This window comes from Labrus bergylta, chromosome 4 (genome assembly GCF_963930695.1).
Source record: "Labrus bergylta chromosome 4, fLabBer1.1, whole genome shotgun sequence".
In the NCBI taxonomy this organism is placed as follows: domain Eukaryota; kingdom Metazoa; phylum Chordata; class Actinopteri; order Labriformes; family Labridae; genus Labrus; species Labrus bergylta.
Window position 1 is genome coordinate 27,597,491 of NC_089198.1, and position 11,842 is coordinate 27,609,332.

General features: G+C 41.3%; 1 protein-coding gene across 4 annotated transcripts in view; it reads left to right on the top strand.

Moving 5' to 3' along the window:
* Nucleotides 1–10,350, top strand: part of ankrd12 (ankyrin repeat domain 12) — a 35,169-nt gene extending 24,819 nt beyond the window's left edge. For 2 of the 4 annotated variants that reach the window (XM_020627084.3, XM_020627191.3), the window contains 7 exons: nucleotides 184–326; nucleotides 681–828; nucleotides 1,589–6,003; nucleotides 6,692–6,790; nucleotides 6,986–7,138; nucleotides 7,250–7,345; nucleotides 9,092–10,350. In XM_020627084.3, the coding sequence (XP_020482740.1) occupies nucleotides 184–326; nucleotides 681–828; nucleotides 1,589–6,003; nucleotides 6,692–6,790; nucleotides 6,986–7,138; nucleotides 7,250–7,345; nucleotides 9,092–9,277 (5,240 nt within the window). In that variant the 3' untranslated portion in view covers nucleotides 9,278–10,350. The remainder of the gene's footprint in view (nucleotides 1–183; nucleotides 327–680; nucleotides 829–1,588; nucleotides 6,004–6,691; nucleotides 6,791–6,985; nucleotides 7,139–7,249; nucleotides 7,346–9,091) is intronic. The other 2 variants (XM_020627141.3, XM_020627271.3) reach the window with 1 other exon arrangement.
* The last annotated feature ends 1,492 nt before the right edge of the window (nucleotides 10,351–11,842 follow it).

An 11,842-nucleotide genomic window follows, 5' to 3' on the forward strand; every position in this document is an offset into this window, starting at 1 on the left:
GTTTGCATGGTCACTATTGATAACATCAAGTTGATTAACCAGAATTTATCATTGTGTCTCTCTAACTGCGTTATATTGAGCTGTGTCAATTAAACATGGAAATTAAGTTGAAATAACATAATGACAAAAATGTCATTTGAATTCTAAAAACTCTACATTGTTGCTGTTTTCTTTCCACATCAGGTTGGACTCCTCTCCATGAAGCCTGTAATCTCGGTTACTACGATGTGGCCAAGGTCTTAATTGCAGCAGGTGCAGAGGTGAACACGCAGGGTCTGGATGATGACACGCCGCTTCATGATGCATCAAGCAGCGGGCACAAAGATGTAAGAGAGATTTACTTGAAGTTTGTCAATCCACAGTTTTATAAAAAAAAATAACTCGGGAAGGTTTTGAACTAAACTTCAGATTAAGGTTGTTAAAATTCTACATACTTCTATACTTTTCAATATCACTTTCTTGGCCATCTGCAAAATGACACAACGTGTTTCCCCGCCCAAGCAGATGGTATTTTTATTTTTTTTTAACAGTTGTAAGAATTCAGTTTTTGTTTAAGGATTTAAGCATAAAGTTAGATGTTTTGTGTTTTTTCTGTATTTACTTCTGTGAATAAATGTTTGGCTGAAACCTTCATGTTTGTTATAAGATTTTCCATCTCACTTTTTTATTGTTTTGTACAGATTGTGAAGCTGCTACTACGCCACGGTGGTAACGCCTTCCAGGCCAACAAGCGCGGTGAGCGCCCAGTGGACGTAGCAGACTCTCAGGAGCTGGAACAGTTATTAAAGGGAGAGTTGCCAATGTCGGACCAAGAGGACAGCTCATCAGGTATGCAGAGAATGCTTTAGTGTTTTGCTCACCTCCCATTTAAGGTTATATAACACAGTAACTGTATATTACTGGACATGCGTATGTACTGCGTTACTATAATTTGTTGTCTCTTGATTTATAGAACAGGCACTTTAAACTGTATTTGTGTTGTTCGGAGACTTAACAAAAGATACTTTGGCTCTCCCCTCTTTAAAAAGAAGTCTAGGTTTCAGTTAAACAATAAGGTTACTTTTTTCTTTATATCATCATGTGTTACAGAAATAAGTCACATTCTGGAATATTTTACGATTTTCACATTGTTTGCCATTACAACAAGTGCATAAACAAAACAAATGTACATCCAATAATGTCATACTTTACATATGAACTACACATACGTTACAGCTTTCAGGGTTCAAACATTGCAGAAACACAACATCCCCTGAAGTCTACATGCATGTTAAAGTATTCAGATAAATGTTTCTGTCATTGATGTGAAAAAGAGATTAAGTGTAAATCAAAAATTATTTGTGCATAGTTGGATCAGAATGCAGGAAAAAAATGTTTGGTGCTGAAACATTACTGTTTGAGACCCCTGACTGTTAAATAACAACTTTTAATGGCATTGACCAATCAGGTTGTTGGTGAAGACAAAAATATTAATAAAATTGACTTGTTTTCTGTATTCTCAAAAAAATGCTTGTGTTTGAATAGAAGTCTAAAGTGCATTACTGACTTCATTCAATAAATTAAAAAGTTAATCTTTTCTTTTCTTCAGAGTCTGAAGACCCACCATCTGTCGACCCACCATCTGTCAACCCATCCAGTGTGGACGACAACATGGACGACTCTGATACTGAAAAGGACTCGGATGGTAAACCGTCCACAAAGGCTTCATCGTCCATGCCGGGGCTGGATGAGTATGAGTTCAAGGACGAAGAAGAGGAGGAGGATCTCAGCAAAGCCCTTAATGACAGACATATCCTCCGGAGGGAACTGCGACAGCGGGAGAAGGAGGAAAAAGAAAGGAATCATGTGGCAGGAAAGCAAAGTGGTAAAGGGGAGTCTACCTCAAAGTCCAAAAAGCAGAAGATGCCTCGTGTCCACTGCAGCTCAGACACCTCCAGCGATGAAATTGAGAGCCTTCCAGAGAAGAGAAACTCCCCCACATGTTCTCAGAGCTCAGAGAGCCTGAGGGCTGACACACGGTCAAAAAAGGAGAATGCAGAGCAAAAGGAGAAGGGCAAAGTCAAGAGGAAGAGCAAAAGCCAGATTAAAAACAAGGAAAACCAAGAGGATGGGAAAGAGAACAGCAAGACTTTGGTCCTCTCTCTCGCAACCGTGTCTGAGAGCACAGAGAAGGGTCGAGAGGAAGACTCCTTCAAGATGTCTTTCAGCCCGAAGGACGACTCGTCCGTCCACCTCTTTCATTTGTCGTCCATAAAATCTCCAAAACTGAACCACAGCCTGACAGATAAACAAACGCCACTCAAACAGGAAAATACTAAGATGTGCATTTCCATCAGTGACAGCTCATGTCCGGTGGACGGTGTCAAATACAACCACTACACAGAGGCAGACTACTGCACTGAAGGCTCGAGTACCAAAGGGTATAAGCACAAGGAAAAGAGCAAACATCAACAGAAAGACTCCAGTGTGGATGGAGACGACGGCCATTCGAGTCCTTGCAAAGACGGCAGCATAGGAAACAGTGTGGACAGCACTGACGGTGCCTTACGGAAGACTGACGTGGATAGTAAAGTAGTAAAGAAGCATAAACTTAAACACAAGGAGAAAGACAAACACAGGAGGGAGTACGAGGCAGAGCGGAGCCGCCACAGGCAGAAGGAGGCCAGGAAAGATGGCCACAGGAATTTAGAGTTTGACAGAGAGTTCTGGAAAGAAAATTTTTTCAAAAGTGATGAGACAGATGAGCCTCTGCAAGTTAAAAAAGAAGGTGAAGACAATAACACACTGCAGAAGAGCTCTGATTCCTCCCCTGTCAAAGATGAGAGAAACACAAAGGAGAAACACTCCACTAGCAGGGAAAAGAGACTAAGAGAGGAGCGGGAAAAAGACAAGGCGGTTAAAAAAGAGCGGAAGGAGGCTGCTGGTAAGGAGGAGAAGGTAAAGGATTCAAAGCCGAGTGAGCGTGACGAGCGAGTGGACTGCCACGGCTCAGGGCGGATTCCTGAGGAGACTCTGCAGAGCAACAGCTTGAAAGAAGAGACAGAAGAGAAACCCATAAGTGGGATCACAGCTGATCAAGAACAGCTGGAGTCCTCTGAAAAAGGCTCACGTGAGAAAACTGACAAGAGGCTCCCAGGAAAGGAGAAAGACTCCGAAAAAATGGAGAAAAGGCATCCTGACAAAGAGAAAAAGGTTAAAACCGAGCACTCGGACAAAGCTGACACACAGAATTCAGTGGATCGTTGGAAAGATAAAGAAAGAGTAGGAGCTATTTCTTCCCACTTGCCTGGAGATAAGAACTACAAAGAGAATGAGAAGCTGAAATCTTTATCCTTAACAAAAAAGCATGAGGACAGCAGGAGAAATAAAGATAAGTTTGACAAACGGTCTGATAGGGAGAGGCAGGACAGAGAATACGGTTGTGGGGATCACAGAGAAAAGGAACGCATAAACTCTGATAAGAAAGGAAAACCTCTGGAGAAGGCCCCTGATCACAGTAAATCGGATCGCTCTAAAGAAAAGGACTGTGACCGGAAAAGAAGAGATAAAATAAAAGATGGGACTTCTTCAAGCTCCAATCTCAAGTTACTTTTGGAAGAGAAGAAAAGCTATCTGTCCGAGAGCAGCAAGTCCTTATCTGCTAAATCAAAGGAGGAAGTCATAAGAACACCAGAGAAAGATCGTGAGCGCAGGGAACGGGACAGAGATTCAGATAAACACAAGGACAAGGATAAGGACCGGCACAAAGACCGCTCCCAGCAGGCCAAAATCAGCAAGGCCAAAGCCAATGAAACGGATGCAGACAAGGCCAAATCAAAAGCCTCTTCAGCATCACGGGATGCCAAGCCTAAAGAGAAACGGCTTGTGAATGATGACTTGATGCAGACCAGCTTTGAGCGCATGCTCAGCCTGAAGGACCAGGAGATTGAGCAGTGGCATCGCAAACACCTGGAGAAAATCAAACAAAAAGAGCGGGAAAGGCTCAAACAGCGGCCTCTTGCAGAGTCTATAAAGTCCAAGCCTAAAGACAGAATGAAGCCTGAACCGTGCCTGAGTAAAGAGCTCATGCGCTCAAAAAGCTCTGAAGCCTCGGATGCCCACAGCAGAGATAAACCACTGAAGGAAGGCACAAGTCCCAGAACAATGTCCCTTGATGGAAAGACTCTGCCCTCTATCAGCGCAAAGGTCATGTCCGCTGTGGAAAACTGTCTGACCAGATCCCCCAGACCAGAGAGTGAACGCTTTGGCCTCATATCGCGGTCCGTGTCGATGGTTTCTGTTGCTAGCTCTGAGGATTCATGTCAGGCAACGACATTAACACCCAGACACGTTGAATACGACTCTGACATGAACATGGAAGCTTCGGACTCCCAACCTGCATTCCTCCAGTCTTCCCTCGTCATTCAGGCCACCAGATCGCCATCAGTTCACGACAAAGATTGCATCAGTCTTCCAGATGTGCCGCTAGGTAATAGGATGCTGCTGCCCGTAAGACATGAATCTCCGTACCTCAGGGCTATTCTGGACGAGGAGGCAAATTCATCGACTGAAGGCAAAGCTGAAGAAAATCTGCTGAAATCTAGCCAACTTGTGGAGGAGATGATACCAAAAGAGATCTCAACGGAAACAGAGGAGAGCCTTAGTTGTCAACAAGATATCAATTCAGACCCTGATTCGGCCACGGAGAGAGAAGGGAGCACGCCACAAATGTCAAACAAAGACCCCGAGAGTATAATCCTGACAGAGTGTAGCAGCTCTCAACCTGGGTTGAATGAGCAGAAAACGGCTTCCTCTCCTGATCCTGCTTCTACCAATGAAATCCAGAGTCTGACAGACAACTCACAGGTCGACTGTAGTGACAAGGATTCTGATCAACCATCCATCTCTTCATCTTCTCTACCCACTGAGTCGTCAGCGCTCACAAATACAAAAACCCTCCAGCCATGGGAACCTCTGGCTGTTGCTGGAAATGAGTGTGTGCCGCAAACAGAAACAAGTAGCACAGATGTTTCTGACCATAAAGTCAAACCTCTGGAGAGTGCTGATAGAGCAGAACAAGAGAGTATGGACACTGTTTCAGAAAGCTTGAGAGCAGAGGACGTAGGCAGTCCTGTACCCTCCACCAGTTCTCACATTCCCTGCTCCTCTACAGGGGAGTCAGACTCCAGCAAAACAAACCCTGAGTCTGAATATTCTCCTGAGGACATGGATGTAGATGACAAAGACTGTGCAAAACCAACTCCTTTCACTGACGCTGCAGGTTCATGCCTCGATGATCAGAAGGAGAGTGATGAAAGTAGGGCTCCTGTTTCTTCACTCAGTCCTGAACACAAGACTGAGGAGATGACTGATGTCCCACAGAGCACAGAGAGTGACAGCACTGCTGCTGTTTCTGAAACAACAGACAGTTCTCCAGCTGAAGGCAGCGTGGCCACTGACGGATTTTCCGAATCCAGAGCCGAGACCAGCTCAGAGCCGATGGAGGTCACCCCTGCCGATGATAAACCAGAGTCCTCTTCATCTGGAGAAGAGCAGAGTCAAAGCACCGTCCAATCAGCTTCTCACACTGACTCCAGCAACAGCTGCTCGGGGAGCTCCTCCCCACAATCTGGGGATCGGGATTCCGATTCATCGGGGGCTAAAGTCAAAGTTCGCTCATCAGACGAGGATATTGATGTCCACGTGCCCCATCCACGAAAGAGAAAGATGCCCAAATATTCACACTCCCAGCCGAGCTGTACGACTCAGCAGGACAAGGACAGAGGGCAGCAGTCTCTGGCTGCTATAGTCGACTCTGTGAAGCTGGAAGAGATTGAACCATACCAGACGGAGAGGGCCAACCCATACTACGAGTTCCTGCACATCAGGAAGAAGATCGAGGAGAAACGCAAAGTGTTGTGCAGCGTCACACCTCAGCCACCGCAGTATTATGACGAATATGTGACCTTTAATGGATCCTACCTCTTGGATGGGAACCCGCTCAGCAAACTCTGTATACCAACAGTGAGTCTTTCTTATATCTATATGTTAAATCTGATTTAATTATTCATTTCAATCATTCTGTTCTGATGTCAGGAAACAACTCTGTCCGCTGTGTACTGCAACATGTTTGATACAAAGTAAAAAAAAAGACTAGATAATGTTCTTTTTTTTTTTTTTTAGTTTGATGCATTGAAGTTTATATAATCAACCACAGGTTAACCTGTACATCCACTTACATATTTATTGGAGATCATCACAACTCTTGGTCTTTGGTTTAGGCTGATGTGATAGTGGTCAATCCAAACTGTACAACTGGAACAAGAGCCACATTTTCATGTGATCTCATTCATCTTCTTTGTGGTGCAAGAGCAAAAAAGATTATGCTATACGTTGATGATTAACTGTCAAGATATCAATGTTTAACGTTTATTTCTTAAATTAGTAATTGACTGCTTTGCTACGATGGAGTCTAATCAGCGCTGGGTTTTCATGTTACTTCACATATTGTAGCGCACTGAAGTGGGAGAATGAATGATCTGTATTTACTTTTGATGATCAACCTGTTAAAAATAGGATATAAGCCTTTCAGTGCTAACTTTAAAAGAATTAAACCCAACAGACTTAATAAAACATCGTCCTTAGACTGATATCTGCTTGATGACTCATCCAAAACTGTTTTAAACTGTCTCCTTCTCCATCGTTTGAACAGATAACTCCACCTCCTTCATTACCCGAGCAGCTGAAAGAGATGTTTAAACAACAAGAGGTGGTCCGGATGAAACTACGACTTCAGCACAGCATTGAGAGGGTATGGAGTCTTACTCTTTGAGCTCTTTGTTTTCATTGGGTTGAGTACTTGGTGACATTTTTAGTGCCACTTAAATCGGCTTTAATGGAACAGCATGTGATAAACAAACGCCTTGTATGGAAATCAATTTTGTTTAATACTAGATCCAATGTTGTATTCACACTATGAATTGGACTTGTTCTCTTCTCCCCTCAGGAAAAGCTGATTGTCTCAAACGAACAGGAGGTCTTAAGAGTCCATTACAGAGCAGCAAGAACACTGGCCAATCAGACTCTGCCTTTCAGTGCCTGTACAGTTTTATTGGATGCTGAAGTGTACAACATGCCTCAAGACGTCCAGGTAAGCCAGGTGTGGAAATGGAACAAATCTCTTAACCCCTTCAGTCCTATAATGTCAGTTTGTCGCTTCTTAATGATTCTTAGACATCCTGTATTAAGTTTTCATGTATTTGGTTCATAGAATGAAGATGGCAAAACATCTGTGAGAGACCGATTCAACGCCCGGCAGTTCATGTCCTGGTTACAAGATGTTGATGACAAGTTTGATAAGCTGAAGGTAAGGTTTAGTCTGCTTCGACTCTGCACTGAACACCTCCATTTAACAGAAGAACAGAAGTCTTTAAAGTCTTCGACTTAAAATGTGGATATGACTCCATAGATTATTTAAACCTGATAAGTAGTTTCTGATTGTTTTTCTCATATCCTCAGATTTGCAAAAGCACAAAACGAACATACAAATAGACTTCACTTTCCTCATTGGTGTGGGCTATGGCTGCTGCATGGCATGTTGTGGTCTGGCCTATTCCAGTGACCAGCCTGTGTGTATTTTCCAGATAGCCAGAAAATGACCCAATTTTCACAAGATAACATAAATAAATCTGTTGTAATTAAAAAGAAAAACAGCATTGTTATTCCGAGATAACAAGAAAAATAAGTGGAGCTCTCAAAGAAACAACAGATAATGATGACCCCAAATGGAGTGAAAAAGTATATATGCGCATCAGCTTAGGACTTAATTCAAACTGAGTCTAGGAGTGAAGGAGAATCAGACTTTATGTTCACCAATGAAACCTTGAAAATGTTTTTTTGTTCATCTTTGCCTAAAGCAGAGTTCTATATTCCTTCTTGAGACAAAAAAAACTTGACATCCTTCAAAACGATCCATTTTTATTATTGCAGAACAAGCTTTTACCTTTTCCTAAGGCGTTTCTCTTGATTGCAACACTTTTGTAAAAACATCAATGGCACAACTAGTGACTAAACCTGAGTTTACCTGCATGGATAAATGTATATAAATTGACGAATAAATTTTAAACAAGTTTATTATCTTTTGACGTCTGAAAGTGTTTCAGAGACACTCGTGATGTCCAGTTTGAAGTCAGGACTGGTTGTAACTGATGGTTTAAACTCCAGACAGCAACCTAAGTCTGTGTTTATCTTCCACAAGAAGTCATTAAATGTAGAGGACATCTTAACTGGGTCAGTCACGGTCTAAGTAAAGATATATAAATGGTTTATTATTACAACTTTATTAACTAGAGATCACTTACAGTAGAGGACGAGGCAGAGAATATTCGGTGTGAATGTAAACTGAGCTTCTGATTCACCAAATACCACGGATGATTGAGTTCCTCTCTTCTGTTTTTTATTTAATCACATCATGGTTTGTGCCAGAGTTATGTTTTTAGCAGGATGTATCAGGAATGTCCAGATTTTAAGATTCCTTGGACCAAACCGAAGATCAAAGAAAGCACAACAGTACAAATAAACCAATCATAGGAAAATTGAGACATGTTCTGGAAAAGTTCTTCCTCTTGTTCCTGAAAGAAAAAAAAAACTCCATCATTAATGGCTTACATTGTTCATGCTGCGTTTACAGCCAGGAGGTTCCTTTTTTATAGACGTCTCGTGTTATTGCTTTTTGACCAGTAAACTTGTACAGAGATACAGGTGGACACTGGTAGGAAAGGTTCCGAACTCTTTAAGTCTGTCAGGAGCTTGTCTTCTAAACATGTTAAGATGAAGCTACCGGTAGTTGTTTCTTCTGTTATTAAGAGATCTCTTCCTGGTGAGCTTTAAGTATCAATGATCCTGCATAAAATATGAATAATTAACAACATTTTACACCTGAGCACCTTTTGGTCCTGTTGGAGTATTGTTCACTTTGAGTCTGCTTATTTCCTCTTTATTACTTTTGTAGACTTTTAAGTTTGTTTGTGCTCATTTTTTATTTACTGATATTCTTGATCTAAAATATAACGCTGTGTTAAATGACAAAACCACCCTTTTTTCCCCTTTACAGACATGTCTTCTGATGAGACAGCAGCACGAGGCGGCCGCCCTGAACGCCGTGCAGCGCCTGGAGTGGCAGCTCAAACTGCAGGAGCTCGACCCGGCCACCTACAAGTCCACCAGCATCTTCGAGATCCCCGAGTTCTACATCCCGCTCGTGGAGGTCAACGACGACTTTGACCTCACCCCCATATGAGCTGCAGGACTGAAAGCACTGTGCCACAGAGGCGTCCATGTTGGCGACACGACACACCCTGCACATTCGAGGAACAAGAGAGAAAAATGTGAAGCACTTAAAACGTGGCTGTAACTCAGAAGAGCACTTAGGAAAGAGGGGATTTCACTCCAGAGCTCTGACAGTCCGATTCAGCTCGCCTACAAGGACTGAGTGGTCCTCGCACAGAAAACGGGGGTCCAGGCAGCAGATGAAGTCCAGGAAGCAGAGACCAAAAGTCGGACTGGGTGGCGCCGGGAGCTGAAGCGGTGAACAAAGTGTGGAGGAAGACCAGCTGCTCCTGCTCCTCATCAAGCAGGGTGACACAAGAGAAAGGTTTCAATGTTTTCAAAGTGCGTGTTCATACAATGTGTACAGACTGTGCTCTTAATTTTTTAACTTATTTTATACATAAACAATTGTGCATTTGTAAATAGTCATGTAATTATTGTTTTAAACTTGTAAAAACAAAAAATAGATATTTTGATTGTAAACTTGTTCTGTCTCATGTTTTAATGGACCAAAGTTGGTTTTTATATTGAGTCCTCTTCGTCCGTGATGTTCTTGTTGTTGTTGGCTTAAACTCTTAAGCATGTGTTGGCTTTCGTTGTTATTTTGTTTCGACCGTTTCTTCCTTCCTCATCTGGAGTTCCACGCCACAGCTGGTGTTTTCAACTTTGGCAATTAAATGCTGTGCATGCGTTGCGTTGTTTGTAATTTTTTCCTAAAAAGCTGTACTGTGGACTTAATTGTGAGGTTTACTGACGTGTTCCAGCTTACTTTGCGCCATTGTGTTCTGTCCTATTTGCGGCCTCGCTCCTCATGTGTCGTCCATTGTGTCTCGCACACATTCAAGTCTGTCGTGGCTTCCAAGGAGAAAAAATAAACATACTTTTACAGTTTCAATGTGAGATCACAACAAAACCTATTTTTTCAACATATTGCCTTTTGAACGATAGTTCTAAAAAATGTCTATTTTAATATTTACTTGTTACATGACTTGTACATATTTGTAATATATAATTGAATAAATTTTATTTGTTGTGAAATTAAAAGTGTTGTTGGTGTCATCTCTACACTGTAAACACAGAGCTTAACTTGTTGATTTATTCAGAAGTGGATTTCTTAATTTGTTTCCAACATTCGTATCTGATCTTTATTGTATTACACCCGGAGAGGCCTGAGGGCCAAGACGGGCAGCAGCACAAACTGTTTTTTTTGACAATATGCAGCCATGCATATTAACACAATACATGAATGTGACATTAAAAAGATATGAAATAAGTCAAAATCAACTACAATCATAAGGCTTTAAAAATCGCCCTACAGGCCTACTATACTATAATTATCAATTCAAGACCGTTAAAAAGAAACATGAAGAAATGAGTCATCGTTTTTTTTTATGCAAGTCCATAGCGCAGTATTCTCCACAGCCAGTAGATGTCGCTGTTCACAACACTGCACTCCAAGTCAACATGACGTCAGTGATGGAGCTGATGGGTTGGATGTAGATCACATTTCAGTTGCACCATTAATATTTCACTAATATGTAAATGTATAAATCCACAAAACATTATAAATTTTTCCTGCGTTCTTTCATCGTGTTTTTTTCAGAGTGTTAACCTTCAGGATATTTAACTGTCGTTTTAATGTATTTAATTACTACAGAGAATCTTTATGGTTTTAGATGATAGGACTCACTTTCCATTCACGCAGTTCACATGTTAATAATGATAAATGGAATTGTTTATTTGACATGGACATCTAGATGCACTGCTCTTAGTGTTAAAAGCAAAATGTTCATTTGTAACGTGTCCACAGGAGGCTTTTAGAAATGAAAGAGAGAAATCAAGAAAAAGAGAAGAAAATCAAAACATATCATGTACAAGTACAATCAGAAGGCTGTCAAAATACAGACATTTGTGAACATGTGTTTCATGTGGGAGAACAATCGTAATATTTTATTTGTATCGTACTTTGCAAGACAGATAAAGTGCTTCACAGTGTGCAATAAATACAAAGAGACGGATAGAATTAAAGATTAAAATAAAAGTACAATCAGATAAAAATCACAGAGTATAAAAAAAATGAGTAGAGAAATAAAACAAGCGACTGATGCTGCTTGTCTGATCTCCTCTGGCAGGCTGCTCCACAGTTTGGAGGCTCTGATAAAAAAAAAAAAAAGCTCCGTCCCTGTTTGGTTTTCAGCCTGGACCTTAAAAAAAAAGCCTGCAGAGATCTACCAGAGGATCTGAGACTGCGTCCTGGTTCATACAGAGTTGAAAGCTCAGAAAAATAGGGTGTTACATGTTGTAATTAAAAGAATGTTAAAGTCAATAACTCAATAAGTCACTGATTCTTTTTTACAAATAAACCATTTAAAGTGAGAGGAAGTACACAAGTGCTCCTCTGAATGATTATTTTCATTTGAATGATGCCTTGTGTCATAGATTAAACTGTTAGCTTTGATGCTTGAAGTGCATTTTCCCATCTATGTAAATTGAGCTTTTGGGTGCAGGACTCTCTCTCTCTATAAAATAATTATAT